Source organism: Myiozetetes cayanensis, unplaced genomic scaffold (genome assembly GCF_022539395.1).
Source record: "Myiozetetes cayanensis isolate MyiCay16 unplaced genomic scaffold, myiCay2020 scf13, whole genome shotgun sequence".
NCBI classification, from domain to species: Eukaryota; Metazoa; Chordata; class Aves; order Passeriformes; family Tyrannidae; genus Myiozetetes; species Myiozetetes cayanensis.
The window spans coordinates 2,126,115-2,143,798 of NW_026086937.1; the positions used below are offsets into that span (position 1 = coordinate 2,126,115).

General features: G+C 41.5%; 1 protein-coding gene across 4 annotated transcripts in view; it reads right to left on the reverse strand.

The window, feature by feature from the left end:
• The window catches only part of RASA2 (RAS p21 protein activator 2), a 42,410-nt gene that overhangs the window by 14,341 nt on the left and 10,385 nt on the right, over positions 1-17,684 (reverse strand). For 3 of the 4 annotated variants that reach the window (XM_050307917.1, XM_050307914.1, XM_050307915.1), the window contains exons 4-9: positions 17,050-17,144; positions 13,279-13,355; positions 5,898-5,981; positions 4,118-4,190; positions 2,972-3,048; positions 1,883-1,981 (exon numbers count right to left, since the gene is read on the reverse strand). In XM_050307917.1, the coding sequence (XP_050163874.1) occupies positions 1,883-1,981; positions 2,972-3,048; positions 4,118-4,190; positions 5,898-5,981; positions 13,279-13,355; positions 17,050-17,144 (505 nt within the window). Of the gene's footprint in view, positions 1-1,882; positions 1,982-2,455; positions 2,469-2,971; positions 3,049-4,117; positions 4,191-5,897; positions 5,982-13,278; positions 13,356-17,049; positions 17,145-17,684 lie in introns of those variants that run through there. The other variant, XM_050307916.1, reaches the window with a different exon arrangement.

Consider the following 17,684-nt stretch of genomic DNA (forward strand, 5'->3'; position numbering starts at 1 on the left):
TCAGCACATACTGAAATTTCCATTTATCTTCTCCTCTCTTTCCAAACAGGGAAATAGGCTATACTTTTTTTAGCCTAGTTGGAATAGCAGGAATGACACTGGACCATCTCATTTCACATCTAGGTTAAATTGAGGGTGTTGGACACTGCAGATGGAACAGCCAGGTAAAGAATTTAAATGCTCTAGTCTGAAACAAGGAAAAATACATAATATTAGCAGGTTGCATTCTTGAGAAACAGGATAAAGGAAAAAAGTGGGTGTTTTTCTGCTCTCTTAATACAAAACACAGTAAAACAATTCTTCACTGGCTTTTGCTGCAGTTCCACTCTGCTCCAACAGGAGGTGCAGCCACACAAAACTTTTACCAGCTTTTAAGCAGTGTCACAGAACAACATCGGCCCCAACAAACTGCAATCCTGCCTTCAGGTATGCTTTTACAGTCAGGTGTGTTTGTGCCTCCACGATCCAGAGATCAGACTGCCTTTTTTTTTCATAATCAGATGCAGTGCCCATGAAGGCAAGGTAATAACAAAGTAAAACTGATTTACCAGGAGAACCTCTACTCAACAGCATGACTCTTAGGCTTATTTTCCCAATATTTAGAAGTAGTGCTAATGCTTTATGTGCTGTACTTGGGCCACACTCAAAAACAGATTATGCAAATTAGTAAGCGTATAAACAATCAGTTCTTTTTAATCCCAGAACTGGTTTTGCTAAGCAGATCACAGCTGGATGTGGGGATGTTCAGTGCAAGGTTATTAGCAGACACAACCCACTCTATCTACCAATCCTTCCAGTGAACTCGGTGTGAGTCAGGCCAATCCAAAGAGCTCCCCAAACTCAACACACTGGTAACGAGCCGGTGCTGATGAATCTCTCTCTTGGCAGGTGGTTAACAGAGCAATGTCATTATGTTAACATGGCCACACAGCTGTCCATCAGAGCACTGGCAGAACGAGTCTGTGTCTGCAACACACTGGGTAAGAACCAGCAACTCCCAGCACAAAGGTTTATTCTGCTCAGGATCACAGCCAAACACCGAGACTCTGAGTTCAGCTTGGACATTCAGGGCCTGAGGTGGGTACACAGAGCACAGCCAAGGCCTGTGTTACCCTTCATTCCCATCTCCCCACTTCCTTCCTGTGCATTTTCTATGTGCACACACCAGGGCTCCCTCCAGGCTTCCTTCTGTAGAGGAAGGTTCACTGAAAGCAGAATATTCTACACACTTTGAGGCACTCAAATCTCTTGCCCTCATCACTTCCTGCTGCTGAGCATTTGGGACAGCACAGGGTGAGGGATGGGTTCCTGCTTGCAGGAAAGTCAGAAGGGAGATTGCTGCTGTGTTACCAGCTGAAGTCTTTCTTCCCTAAATTCCCTTCATACCTTACCCTTCCAGCTTCTGGGCCTGCTTCCCTGAAATTATGTTGGGTCAGTTCCAGAAGGTGCTTCTAGAACATCCCCAAGGGAGAAAAAAAGCCATACTTCAAGGATTAAATAAACTCTTCATCAGTCATTCTGAAAGTCCAACTTAGAAATTTAATTGTAAGTGATTCAATTCTGAGAAACTCCCAAGTTGGCAGGTTAGGCTGAAAAATCTGTACATCCAGCAAGCTGACCAAAAAAATGGTTACACTCAGTCCTCCCCCTCTGCACCTGCCCCTCCAGCACACCAATTCTTCTGTGACCTTGGGCAGAGGGGGAAGAGAAGAGCCAAATGCACCCTCTGGCAAGGTTAACTTAGCAGGGAAACTCTAAAAACATGTTTTGCCCTGACTACAACAGCAAGACACAGTTTAATGGATAGGGAGAATAAAGCACAGCCTTTGCAAGGGAAAATGTGCAAGACAAGCAAATTGACTTCTGAACCAGCATTTCTCACCATGCTTGAAAGGAATCATTTCTTAACACCTTCACAGGAACTTTAATTTCTCCTAGAAAGACGTCTTGTACCAGATTCCCATTATTCCACAGGTCAACCCTGAAAATGAGAACATGGTTTGATTTTCTTTTCCCCCAGAGAGAAATAAATTAACAATAACTGCCTTACAGCACTAATCCACATGCATGCAGGCAGCAAATGTTAGAAATCTCACTCCATTCTGAACAAATCAAGAAGAATCAAACAAGTGGCTTTGACTAACCCACGAAGAACAGCTAAACAATCAGTGAAAGTTAGACTTGCAGACCTTGCATCAGTAAATTAAAGTGACACTGGCAATATGGACGGGTTCTGAGCAGCCTCCACCCCCAAAACTGTGCACATTTCTTCAGAGGTAATTCCAGTGAACTTTTAAACTGTGTATTTACATCTCTGTCTGCCTGCCAGACCCTGGCACACTGCAAGGCCACCCCAACACATGCTCTTGTCTGTCCAAGCAGCAGCTCGGACGCTCACACCCTGCAAAGGAACCACTCCAGACATGCACCCTGGCTTTGTTCTGTCACTTCTTACCTCTCTGACATTTCTGACAGACAGCAGGTGTTAAGAACAAAACAAACAAAAACAAAAGAAAACAAAAGACAACTAGATTTGTTGGGGTATGATTGTTTTTTCTAAATATATTTATATCTATAAAGAAATACACAATTCTAATGAATTAAGCTAATAGTTAATAACTAAAATCAACGTACTGAGTTAGTTCTATGATGGCTATTAAAATTAACTGCTAAATTCTCCTGATGCCCAAACATGCTGGCCTTGGAGAGCTTTGTCATTCAGCAGGTTTGGTGCATGGATGTGCAGGAGCACAGTCAGGCTCTCAGCTGTTCTGACTACACTGAATAAACACAGACACAGCTGCTCTGAAGGTAGAGGAGCAGAAAAGGGGACCAAACTTGGAGTATTTGCAAGTCTGATCAGCAATTCTCTGGAGCTACTCTAAGATAAAACATATTTCTTGTCTCAACGATGAAATACTGTGATTTATTAATGATTCTATGAAAGCACTTTCTAATCCACATGACTTACCTGACTTCTAATTTCTCAATATCTTCTTCTTCCACCTGAAACTGGGACTTCTTGGTGTAACTGCTGGACCTGGTCACCTGCAAGGAAATGCCTCCTATTAACACATTTTTTTCCTGATATATTATAAATGTCAAAAATCAAAGAAAACCCTACCTCTAACACAGAGAAATAATTACTGTTCCTTCTAAAAAGGAGAAAGCTCTATTGACCAAAGTGCCTTTTGCCAGAAAGCAGGTGAAAAATGGGGCAAGAAGGGCTGGCTGACATCTCAGGGAGTCACAGGAGAGATGTGTTAGGAAAAACAAGGAGCAGGACATGATTTCTTTGGTTTTAGCATAAGCCCCAAGAAAGGACTGGAGTTAGTTCTGGAAGGTTTAAAGGAACAACAAATTAGCAGTCCATTCTTCTCGCCCCAGTTCTATCACACTGTCTGCAATCTCCATTCCATCCAACCCATCAGAAGTCATGAAGTTAGCAGGGTGGTTTGGAGCACATTTTTATCCTAACATCTTCCTTCCCAGGAAATGACACTCAGGTAACTGAGACACACACCAGATGTTGATACTCCACACAAAACACAGTAAATTACAGTACATTTGAGGCATGTGTAACAGCTGTACTCCTCCCAACTCTCAGTGTAGCATGCTTAAATGAAAATAGAGTTATAACCACCAAGACAAATCAGATGAAAATTTAAACTCATAATTTATTGTAGGATAACCTCTATAAAATTAAACCAACTCCTAAATAATAACAATGTTAACTTTTTTTAAAATAAAATAAACTTTTTTTGGGGGGTATAATCACTACACTACTTCATTAAAGATGTAAGTTGTTCGGATTTTTTAACTCAATCTTCTGGAAAATATTTGACTAGAATTCCACAGGACAGGTTAAAGCTGTCTCAGAACTACTGATGGCAGCAGGTAATTCCAGATAATGAATTACCTTCACACAGGTGCTCGTGAGGAAGTCATTTTTCACACAGCAATTGAAGGGCAGTGCCATTGTCTGGCAGATAGAAATTTAAGTATGTCATGCACTTCCATCTGAGAGTAAAAGCTCTTCACTGAAGAGCTTCCTTAAAAATACTTGAGGGATTGCACAAAACAGATAAGACAGGGAGAAAACCACACAAAAAGTTACCTCAAAATAAAAGGTTTCGTTAAACTGCGGGTTGCTCGTTTTCTTCTTGACTTTGGTCTTCTTTTGGTCATTCCTGTTCCAATATGGTAACATTTTTACCATAGACAACTTCAACACACAATTATAAAGACATTCTGCCCTCAAGAAGGACCCAGTCATTTAAGCTAGCACATTTTTTGTTATTTTAGAAAGAGAGGAAAATTCTTAAAATATAATTAATTCATCTTCACGATATAGTTTGAAGAGCTAAAATTGGAAATATTGTATCCAGTTAATTCTGCATCTATCCAACTCAAAGTTTGCATTTAATTTCACAAACTAATAAAACTTAGACACATCATTAAAATATACCAACAATTTTTAATGCATTTAAAATTTAAATTAATTGAAAACTGCCTGCAGTTTACAAGCTTTTCCCCATCTTGTTCTACTGCAACTTCTGTTTTTCCCCACCCTCTTCTGTTGGGGAAATACCCACCACTTCTTTACAGATAAAGGCTTACCCAGGACTGGAGGTTTTCTTGGAAAGCAATCACTGCCAGTGTCAAACAAAACAACTGCTCCCCCCTTCCTTGGGGGTTGAGTTTGGTTTTTAATTTTACAAATTTTATAAAAGAATACAGGGTTTGTTTTTTTATTTAGCAAAGGCCTGTGATAGTATAAAAACGCTTTTTAAAAGGAACCCAAATATAAAATGTGAGGAAAAACAGATAAGGGAGAAGAATGTATCAACTACCTGTTTTCAGGCATATAAATATTCCAGTCATGGTATGTGAGTCACACGTGCATGAGACTGGAAAATCTTAACCAGGAATTTCTGTCACATTTGCACATATATTCCTACACCAACAGGTCAAATATTCTGTGGGACCAACGTTCTCCCACTTCCACCCACATCACAGGGCTCAAACAGCAAATATGTGTCAATCCTCCTTCTCTGGCAATCAGCCCCAAGCTTCCCCCAGGGATCATGGGCACAAGAAAAACCCAAACAGCCAAATCAAACCAAAAGACCCTACCAAAAAGAACCCCAAGGCAAACCTAAAAAAAAATGTGATCACGTGTTACCAAAGAGGAAAAAATGCCCCATGCAGGGCTTGCTCAGGGACAACCCTTCCACAATCCTTGAAAGAAACAAGTTTGCTGGAAGATGTTCTGGTCCTGTGCTCACAGGGGCAATTCCTTAGCACTGCAGAGAGCAGAGGGACTAAAGCTTCACGTTGCAAGAAAAGAAGCAAAGGAAACTTAGGCTTGTTTATGGGGCAGGGACTTGCAGAGAGTGAATGTGTGGGAAGTGGGATGGTTCTTAAATGGAAAACCCCGGCAGTTATTCAGGATTACTGATCCAAAACAGGGAGACATTTGAACTCTGGGGGCCTGCAGGGGTTCCAGAACATCGACTACCCCCCAGCTGCTCAACATTGGCTGTGAGGAAACTCCCACATCAGGAAAAACAAGGAAGAGGGGAAGGTAAGCAATTCACTGCATCATCCCATATGGGAATTTTACAGAAATTAATAGGGAGCACAGTGCAGAAATCAAGAAACCTAAGAAAGAACTGAGTGCCAAGAGGTTCTTGAGCGGTGCAGGCCAGTCAGACAGACCAAACACCGTCCCAGCCCTGAGGTGACGGTGGGGAAGGTGGAAGAACAGTGCCAGTGGAAGAGGGGATGTTTCAAGGTTTTTCTGTTTTAAAGCTTTTGCTCAAAACCCACGACCTTCTTTTGCAATTCAAAAATCACAGCATTTTAGGTTGATTCATTCCCCGCTGAAATGTTACCTGGAAGGCCCCACAAGAGAGACTGTTGCGTAAGGGTCACAGTTCTGTCCGTTTATAAGAGGCAACCCATGGCACTCCTTTATGCTGCGAGGAAAAGGCAAACAGCACATCAGTGAAATGACCCCCAAACAACCCTTTCTTTTTAAAAATTTTATTTAAGTCCTGCCTCATTGCACACTGAGATATCCATCGATCCAACATGACGTCAGTACCTGGAGTAGATCGTAACTACAGCTCCCTGGATGGCAATTCAAAGCAATATTCAAGTGTACAGTCAAACTGAGGGGGCTCTGTGAGAACAAAAGTCTTGGAACTGCTTTGATAAAGCACTTTGATAAAGATTCCAGTATCACAAAATCCTAAGTAAAATGAACTGCTATATTAAGAGAAATTGCAGACTTGGTGAACTTTTAAATTTGATTTCTCAAGGCCCACGAGAAGCCATTTGGCCTCATCCAATGGCAGCAGCTCCATCTAGGAGGCATTCAAATGGATTCAAACATTTTGTTTTGGATAAACTACACTCTGAGTTATGCTGAGAAATGCAAAGTCACACCCTGAAACATTATTTAGAACTAAGCATCCCCAACTATCAGTTTCTAGTTCTACCTCTACTGTTGAAATTTTGCTTAAGGCTCATTTTCAAATTCTTCCCACAACATCCCATGTTCAGGGTTAAAATAGCCCTTTTAAAAACACACTTTTCTTCCATAATTCATGGAGTAGGCGGTCAGGTGGTGGTTCAACAGGCCCACTGTTCACCACTCCTGATGCAAAAGGGACAGGACAGTTGGTAAATGATGCTCATGGGCACAGCAACACCTTCTCTGGAGCTTTTCTGAAGGCTTGCAACCTTCCTGAATCACCACAGCAGCAACACAGAGCTGGCTCAGCAAGCTGCCCAGCCTTCAGATGCTGCCCACATAGGAGCATTAACCAAAAACAGCTGGAACAACAATAGCAAAGCAGAAGAGGTTGTGAATTCATAGCACAAACCAGACTTCTGGCCAAATGATGCTCTAATGTAACCATGGACACTGCAGCACTCATTTACCACTCGTGGAAACGTTCAGCCCATTACAAAATTTCACAAACAAATCACAAAGGAGATCTGAATGTTGTATTCCTGATCTCTCTTAAATAATCTATTTTAAAAAATATGTGTTTCAGGAATTTAACTAAATGAATGCAAGTAAGTTTCAGTTGTCAAAATTTGCCAGTTTGAATAAAATCCAGAAGCTAGGTAACTTAAGGAGAAACCAGACTTCTCTGAGTTCATCTAAACAATTAAGTGAATGTTCCAATACTGCAATGTGGAATCTACTTGTGCAGGGCAAGTTAAATTCACCTCACAGCAACAGCAGCCACACACATTCGAGTAAACAATTTCTGTACTGTAGGAAAACGGTGCTGAAAGAGTAACAGGAGCTGCAAACTCAAGTGGGGAAACAACAGACACTAACACTCCCGTGCTGACTCAAAACTCCACCCTCTCTGCAGTATGCACAATTATAAACCAGATGGTATTTTCACCCCCAAAAGTCCCTTTGTCTCAGCCAGTTCAGGGAACATTGAGTGCTGAACCACTGCACAATCATTTGTTATTTTTCTTCCAGTTATCAAGCACGTGGCCTTCAGCATTTCAATAATTTTTGAATCACAATGAACCCCACAGTGATTTCAAACCCACCATTTAAAAGGGTTCTTGAAGCATCCAGTTGTTTCACGAGCATTAATTGATTCCTCCTCCAACACACACGAGGCACAGAAGAGTGGTGACAAAATTAAACTGTCTAGACTCGTCAGTCATTTGGGGGATCTGATTTGAGGCAGTCAGGACTTGATTCTTTCAGACTAATGGGCATTCTGGGCACTGAACAGACCGTTCTGCAGCTCCTCGGGCTTTCCAGGTGAGAGCAATGAGTGTGCCTGTAAATGAGCCTCAACTTGAATCTCATCGGGAATTCACAGCAGATGGATCAGCCAAACTTATCTGAAGAGAACTGAACTATTTTAACAATACAAGTTTTCTTCTTCCAGCCTGTGCCATGTTCACCAAGCTCCTGGATTTCTCTAGCAAACAGATGAAAGGCTGTTGGACTTTTGGTTACAGGTTGTTCTGCTCTCCCCAGGTCTTCTTACAGCTTGACCACAACCCACACAAACTACAGAAAAGCTTGTTTGTGACTTCTTGCAAGTTGAAAAACACTGTACTGGCAACGACACAGCCTTGCAGCAGAACCAGAATCTCTGGATTCATCACAGGGATCTGTCACTCGGAGCTGGTTTCATGCTCCACTCAGTCTCCTGTGTGGGCAGCTCTGGCATTCCCCTTCCACCTCCTGCACGAGTCCCAGTTCTGCTGACAGCAAGCGTGGCCTGCCCAGCTCAGCCAGCCTATCCTGGGCCAACACCTCCCCTGACCATCAGCTCCCAAATTCACAAACCTTCCTCTTTCACACCTACCAGGCTCGAGAATTTGCTTCTGATTTGTCTCAGCTCCTCCCCTTCCACCTCTCACTCCAGGCTAGCCCGCCATGCCCATCCCTCAGCTCCAGGTCGTGCCTGCAGTCTGCTTTACACACAATATCTGACAGCACAGCTGAGCTGAACCCCCCGGTGTTTCTATTTACTGACCCCACACAAAGCTGGTCAGGGTCTGAGCCAGCTGTCACTTTGGCAAGCTGAGCTAACCTGGCGGTGCAGGAGCCCTCCCAAGCTCCAAAGGCAGCAGCCAAGAGGGGCAGGGAGCCATGGAATCAACTCAGCACCACCAAACCGGATCGTTGCTCCCCCGGGACGAGGACACGAGACTGAATCATTCCAGACACTTTCCAGCTGCTCAACAAACAGCCTCCAGTAAACATGGTTAAAAACTCTGAAGATGGTTTAAGTGGCTCGATTAGAGCAGATTTAACAGTGATGGAGAAGGGCAATCTCACTAAGTTTTCCAGCTGGTAAATTCCACCAGAATGCTGCCTTTCCTCAAAGAATCAGTGCTTGGAAATGCTGCCTCCTTAGACAGGAAAACAGCCATCAAGAAACCCCATCAAAGGCAACAACAACATGTCAAACACTTTGACCCATCAAAAAGAAGTAACACTAAATACACATTCCTATTCTGACACAACAATAAATACAGCTCTAACACATGGCAAATATTTCAGCTTTGACAAATCATTTCATCTACCTAGGCTGGTACAAGCAATTGTCATTCAAAAAGCATAAATGCATAGAGTTTGAAAAAGGTAGACAGGAATTTAGAAGCCTTCTATTTTATATTTTTAAGTACTGTATCTTTATATAAAGTCTAAGAAAACAGAAGGAGTTTTGTTCTTTTCTCAAACTACGGATCAGTTCCAGTACAGTGTGAGACATGCTTCAATTTACATTAATTCTTGCTTTACCTCTCACTAGTTTGTTGTGCAAGAGGAGTTTCACACAGGAAATGAGAGCCTTTCAGATATAACTGGTGTACATTCAGCTCACAAGATGAAAATAAGTCCTCACCAAACCTCCTCAGTGACTGAGGGACTCAACCTCCACCATTCCAATCAACCCAAGTTCTCCAAGGGCAAAACCTCCCCAGCTGCAACCATTAGGAGCTGTACACTCCCAAAAAAATGTTTAGGTTCCCTAGAACACCTTCAGATGAGCAGATGAAGTACAAACAGGACAGTAACAAACTGACAGGTCAATTTAAGATAACACTGATTTAGAAAAGTGTGTGCAAAGAAGTCAAAGTTTAGCTGTAATAAACCATTTCTGGGCTATCCAGTATTCCCACTGTAAATACACAAAACCTCTTCTCACAGCTGAAGTGAGGGAAGGCAAGTGCTACCATCCAAGTGCCCAATTTGGCAAGAAGCTGCCCAAGCATCACCTATTTCAGCAGCAGCAAAAGGTGCAAACTTGTTTGTACAGACTCCCAGAACCAGGACCTGCAACCTGCACTTCTGAAATGTGTTACTACACATGCTCTTGTGGCTTTGAAAAAATCAGCCCACACTGAGTCAGCAGGTAATCTCCTGCACCATCTTTTCCCCCTCCTCATTCACACATCAGAAAAGGAAACAGTTACTGTAAGAGACAAAACAAGACTTTAATTCACAGGCTCTGATCTTAACCTGTATGGAGCTTAAACTAAAGCAAGTTTGCAATTAATACAAACATTATGTGCAGAATCAGGGCTTAGCCCATCTCAGTGACCTCTAAGACAGTCCTTCACCAAAGGAAGATTAACTAACGCTTGCATGCCAAAAAAAGTGACTGGAATTGAGGTTTTAAATCAATCCTCGTCATAAATCCCATCTAGAAGACCAGCAAAAAAGGCTGCTTCCTTTTTAAACCACGTTTCCAGAATCAAAGCAACAGGAATCCATGCCTAGCCAGTTATTGCTTCGGTTCTGCCACCAACAGAAAGGTGACACGATCAGAATCTCAGCCCTGGAATGACTTGCTTTTGTGTGTGCACTGAACACGATCTTTAATCTCCTGTTAGGAAAGTTGGAGCTGTAATTTTGCATCTGAACTTCATTAGCAACTTCCCCATGCACAGAAGCCAGCACAGGTATCTAGAATTCTCTTATCCCACAGAAAAATTACCTGGTGAAGGTTCAAAGGTTTGCCATTCTCACTGCATTGAGACACTATTAATTTGGATATGAAGTAAAATATACAATTTTTTTTTCTTTCTTTGGCCAATACTTTTGCAGTTTAGGACAGATAAGGAAAAGTCAGGGACAGAAATACACACATGTGCCCACTCCTTGTCTTTCTTTTACCTCCATCCCAGCTTCTACTTCCCATCTTTCAGCTTTGTTCAAGGAACGACTAATGCAGTGTCTTCTCAGGGCCTGGTGACTCGTGAAACACAGCAATCAGTGCATCATTTACGGATTATCATGGGAAATTAACAACATAAGTAGATTTTTAAGGAGTTTAAATTTTCTATGGAATAATCCCACATGTGTTTTCTGTAAGTTCCTCACACTTTAAGACCAAAGGGTCTCAAAAACGCCCTCACACCCATTTCTGTAATACCATATTCAGAGAGATTTAGTTCTCATCCTCTCATACGTGCATCCAAAATATATTTATGTACAGTGTATGACTAATGCATCCAACTATTTCAAGGCTATCAGCCTGGGGGGTAAAACACTAACAAACATTTTTAGTTTAGGGAACTCTGATGCATTTCACAAGCACTGATGTAACAGCGCGGTGTCCAACGCACAGTCCTCTCCCACGTGTCAGGGAGTGAGCACAGCAATCAAAAGAGAACCTTCTGATCAATCATCTCCGTCACAAAGAGATCCTAAGAGGGTGAGTAAACCACTTCCTGCTGCAATCTGCAACAGTAACTTTCTAAAGCAACTTTTCTTCGCGGCGCGAAAAATCCAAGCGTGTTTTTAAAAGAAATAAAAATATTTTAAACTTAAAAACGCATGAACACATAAAAAAATAAATTTTAAAAAGGACATCTAAGTTGGGGAAGTCATAAAGCTCCAGCCAGCTTTTGGTGGTGAACAGTCCATGGGGAAAAAGCTGTTCTAATTCTCCTTCGTGCTGCAAATGGGAAAAAATAAGAGCAGCAGGACTCCCAATGAACCAAGGTGTTCCCCACTAGAAAAGCAGACACATTCCCAATTACCTTTAAGTTATAAAGATTCCTTGATGTACAGCAGGTTTCCATTTTATCTGAATTATCAGCCTGCAAGAGCTGCTAAAGCATTCCCAGGTTCACTGGCTTAGCTCTATCACAGAACCAGCTTCCCTTTGCATATCAAAAGAAATAAGAGAACAGCAGAGACGACCTGGCAGGGTCCTGAGCCAACTAAACTACTCCCCTCGGTTCAGATAGTTGACTAAAACAGGAAGGACATAATCTTCACTTCATAATACAAATTACATGACCAAGACTGACAGTGCAGTGGTCTCCCCCTGCTCACTGAGTCTGATCTGAACACGACTGAACAAGGCACTACGAGCACAAGGCCACACACCATTTCCTGTCCTTGCAGTCTCACAACACAACCCACCCTTCCATCTGAATTCTCAAAGAAGATTTAAAAAATAAAAAAATCCCACTCAAATAAATCCAAGCTAATGAACAATGCTGGAAAGCAAAATTAAAGACTCTTACTACTTTTGAGTTTTTCATTTCCCCTTAGTCTTTATAATCCCCCTTTTCTTCACATGGCCTATCCCACAACTTGTCTGAAGACAAGTGCAGAAAAGCCTTTATTTTCTGAAGTGCAGTTAAGAGTGGCCTGTTCTCCTGAACCTCCTGCTGAGACACAAGAACACTGCCCATCTGCCTGATCCCCAGGCTATTGGTTTGCACTGGTCTCTTCAGTGAAAGTCAATCTCTCACAGGCAAGTGACACAGAGGGCTGTCAGACTTTCAGAAATAAAGGACAGTATCAGTTTCCAGAAATCAGTATCCTCTAGTACGCCCTTAGAAGATAAACTTTTTAGGAGTGTCAAAACATTTTTGTACAGCTATATTTGCATTAGCTTTGTAGCAATGAGTAAAAAGAAACAGAATGCCCAGTACATGTGGAATTTTGGCCTTCTGTGACTAACAACTGTAACCTGGATATTCAGACTCCAAAGCCATCATTATGGATCATTATCAAACAAAGCTCTGAAAATAGCAATACAGGATTTACTATTCTCCAGTATTTCTCACTCTTTGCTTTTGCTTTAATACCAGGAAAAATTTGTCTTTTTGAAATAAGATATACCAAAAGTTAATTGTTCCTGTGATGCTCTTTGACACACTAACATCTTTACGCTTTGGAGTCAAAATTCAGTTCGGCAGTGAAAGCTCGTGACGTTGCTGATGATGTTGAAATGTGACAAACATGCTGCTCCAGAACCACAACTCCTGCACTTCATTCTTCCATTAACACTCCTTATCATGCTTAACCGTGAGAAAACAATTGTGAAGCAAAACGAGGAGTGGATTTTCAGATATCAACCCAAAATATTACTACTGAAAAAGCAATTCCTGTTCCCAACACCAGCAGTAGCAGCTCAGTGCTGTCAGTGGCAGCAGCACTGCAAGTTTTGGCTCTCAGCTGCACTGGACATTCCCAGCTTTCTCATCAGACACAATTCCACTGGAATTACGAGACACTAATCCTAAGAGTCCTAATAAAAGCCAGTGCTTTGGCAGCAATGGAGAAGAGCAGCTGTGAAAAGTTTCTGCAGGAGTTCCCTAAGCAAACACCCCTCCCTCACAAGGCAGGCTCCAGGGAATGTCATATGGAAATACTCTTGGTACAGGTTGTGCAGACACACAGGATCAGGAGAGAAAAACCACATAATGTTCTAACAAACAAAGAAATTTTAAAGAATTTATGTATTTTCTTACTGTACTACTAGTTGTTGGCACACAGATCCATTATCTGTTATCAGTTCATTCAGTTTTAATTCAAGGTGAACTTTTCCCTGAAAAAAAAAAGAAACACAGTTTTAAAAGCCTTTCTTTTAAAAGCAGGAATTAGAACAGTAATATACTTTACAGACAGAAGTTATTTAATGTATTTCTAATATAACCACTTTAAAAAAATACCTCATCCAAAGCACATATCCTGCAAGTAGGGTATGATGGATGCACTTGAACTTTGAGATAATGATATAGAGAAACATCATCTCCAACTGCAGACAGCACAGGAATTGGTCAACCCTCCACAAATTTAACATATACAAGTATTTCTTCAGCATGAGGAAGTATCAAGTGTCTCTCTCAGCTGTTTTGTCCTAACCATGGGATGAGCAATCCTTGCACAGACAGCGGATTTATGAACATTTCAGGAGAAAACTCTAAAAGCACCTTGGACTCTGAAGGCAGCTGGGTATATTTAGAACAGAATACTGTGCAGTAGCCGTAACCAGCAGCATTTAACGTCCAGCTGTGAAATCCTGTCCATCACACCAGACCGAAAATCATCTAGAAATCTGTCGTGCACCCCATTGCAGCTTTCAATTTTCTCATGAAGGCTGCTGATACACTCAGGGAACAGCAAACACAGCCAAAGGAGAGGAAAAGGTGGCAAATCCGGCTCCCTCATTTTCTTTCTCTGATATGGCAGGGTGTATTAGGTAAAAATGATCCATAAAAGATGGCACATCATGGATTAACTTCAGAACTCAGCAAGGGCCAACCTCCTCTACCATCTCAATACAAGGCTCCAAAAACTTCACACCACGATCTGCAACTTCCTTGGGATGACCAAAATTTGGGACCTAACCTTGCTCTAAGCAGCTACTGCCTGAAAAATACCTGCTGCTCCTTTCAGTGCCTGGCTGTTTGTGCTGGCTTTCACATCTAAGACAGTCAGACACTGATAGGATCTTCCCTCTAACAGTGTTCTCCTTGGTACTCCTGGAATTTGGCTATTTCCTAAATGGAGCATCAGATGACACCGGTCTGCCCACAGTCCAAATTCTCAGGGAAGGGATCCGGGAGGTGATTTCCAAGTGTGGCAAAGGCAGCAAGTCCTAATCTGCACTACAGCTTTGCTGTCCAGCACTAAAATGGAAGCAAAACCCTGGGCTGACCTTGCACACATTTCTGCAGCAGTTATGTTTTGACACAGGAGCGAAATGTTGTTGTTGTAAATCCCCTGGGGCAAAGGCTGCATTTCCCTCTCTGCACGTCACAGGGGAGGAGAAGGGAAGCTCCTTTTACGAGGCGGTTTTAAAAACGTAACTGCTTTGGGAACGCCTGCCAAGGGTTTTGCAAACTGCTGCTACACCGACTGGAACACAGGTACATTAACAAAGTATGTGTCAAGCAGAGAAACTCCATGAGCAAAATAGATTTACAGGATAAAAACAGGATACTGGAGCATGCCAGCAGCCTTACAAGGAGAAGTTTGTGAATGACAAATGAAAAAACATCAGCAGTACTTATTGTAATAGCTGATTTAATCAGTTTTAGGAAACAGATCCTGAGAATGTCCTCAACATCTTGCTTTTGCTTTTAAAAACAAGAACCACAAACGGTGTTCTGCACTGAACAGGAGCAGTAAAACAGCACCTTCCTGCTCCTGCAAACTACCTGTGGATGATGTTTGTTCAAAAGCCAGCACCGTGGTGACTGCTGCAACGTGGCCCTAAGGAAGAATTTCCCCAACAAGTTTTGGGCACAAATCTGTTTTGTTTGCTGAGAGCAGCGTGATGGTTTCCTGAAGTGGCTGATCTGCAGATCTACATCAGAACTTCTGACACAACACACAACTGGGTTTGAAAGGTGGCTGCACAGATGGGGTTCAGTTCAGAACAGAGAAATCAGCCATTCTTACACAACAAATAAACAGTGCCCTTCGTGGGAATGCACCTTTCATCCATACATCTCAGGGCTGTTCAGAGCCAGGTAGGTACCTTCTTAACTTCACAAATGGACTAACAATCGATTTTCAGACACTGACCAGAGGAAGATGGAGTTCACTACCTCACTAACTATAAATCCTATCAATTTTAAGAAAGAGAACTACCTTGAAAAACCTTAGAAGTGAGTGAAAGACTTTGATCTTATCAATGTATTTTGCAAGTACAGATCGAATCTCTATAAAAGTTTCTTGAATTACAAAGATCAAGGGCATGTTTAACCATATGACCCCATTTCAAACTAGATAAATTAAGATTTTATAAACAAAAAAGGCAGCAGAGCAGATGCCTTCTAAAATCTAAGTAATTTTTACATATTTTCAGTGGCTGGGGAGAGGCCACTCTCCTCCCATACACACTTGAAAGGAAACCCCTATAATCCTTCTTTCATTACAAACTGATATGAACTCAAGCATACAGTGTTTTTACTCTGCTGAACTTTTAATCACCTCCACTTCAGATCAGCTGTGATCCAGAACAGAAAACAACAGGTCTACAGCTTCTGCATTAGGACTGAATTGTGACTCTAGAGAAGTCCTAAATTTATTACAAGCAAGGTGGTTTTAGAAAACAGTCGGTCTGTTTATTTTTCCACTGCCCCAATTCAGTTTTATTTTGTAGAAATCAGCAAGTTTAATAAAAAGTTTTTAATTTTTATGACACAAAAAAACCCCAGCAACCATGACAATGTGTAGAGGTCAAAGCAGAAACTGCCTTTCAGTTTATACCTGGAAAGTGCTCTCTGATTACATGGGAGAATGGGAAGAATGAGAAAACTTGCAGCTGGACTAGATGATTTGTAGGTCTCTTCCACATGAACTCCTCTATTCCACTCTGTCCTAACCGAATGAGGACTGATTTTCAATAAATAAGAGAAAGGGGTACTCAGACATTTGGAAAATCTCTCTTCATGTAAAGGAACCATATGCCCTCCTATCTACAGCTGCAGGCTAAACTTACAGCTCACAGATGATTAATCCTGGAAAATAATGAGAATCCTGTGCACATTCACTTCTTGTAGAAGTAGACAGGGTTCTCCCTACCCAGAGGGACTTTCGGGTTACTCGAAAATGTAAACACCGACAAGTCTTAAGACTTTTGCCCTCAGGCAAATCTGAAAAAACTCTTAAAATCTAATAGTTTATCACAGCAACAAGGCTGAGAGATTCTCAAGAACACTATTGTGCTCTTGAAACCAAAAAGAGAACTGCTACAACTCCTAGAGCCATCTCATTTTTACCTACTACTGGGACAAGCCTGTCCCAAGAATTTGGACCACGGACCAAAATACAACTCTGAAGTGCGAGTTGTTCGATACTGAATGCAAGAAGTATTTCAAGATAAGATAAATGGGCACAGTACAAGTACCTTCAGGTTTCAGAGACCAACCACTTCACATCACATCATCAGTCACTGCTTCAGTTCACAGCAAAAATGACAAAAGAAGGAATTATTCAGGAGTTTTGTCAATCATTCACCGGTCTCAAGTACAGGGCTCCTCTTGCAAGCATTTTAGACACCAAAATATTGTTAAGACTCTTCCCAAACAGTTGCTTTTAAGCACCATTAGGAACAACACAGCCAGCTTAGGAGTGCAAAATATGCATTATTCTGTAACCAAACTGAAAGACACAACTGTCTCAGGAGGATGAGACAGATGCCAAGCCCTATCTACCACAGCTCCACACAAACCTCTACCATCACATGACCTTATCTGTATTTAACTTTCAAAATGCAATTTAATAGTTACCTGGACCTCTGAATTAGAATCAACAGGTTGAAGCATAAACCAGTTCTCTTTTCCCGTGTAGTTGCACAAATCTTCTTTTTTGATTGACACCTTTCCTGAGGGAGGGAGAGATAAGCATAAACATCACTTTCATCTGAACAGAGCAAATATTTATATAGGTTTGATCTTTTCCAAACTTTCTTTTAATGCCTTTTTTTTTTAAGCTTATGATGGGATATAAAAAACCATGGAAACAAGGAATATCATGGATAAGTGAAGCAGAAAAGTATTTTATATAATACCTGATGACATTAATTACCATTTGTTATCTTGAATCTCACTAATAAGAAGTAAAATAAAGAACACACTTGAGGCTGGAAATAACATCACAGATTTGAGAGAACAGAAATGGTGCTGAAGGATGTTTGAGCAGGAAACTGAAGTAGATGCCTTTTACTTTTCTGACTGCTATTTGGAAAGCTGTTATTATACCAAATTATCTGGCATCCTGGTGCAAATTATTTCCTTCCTCAATTCAAATAATGGGAAGGCTTCTTCCAGAGCAGACTGTTCGAGTTTTATAGCAACTGTATCCAAACATCAGCTGCAATAAAGACATTACACAATAAGGGAGGGAAAAAAAAAATCCCCCTCCT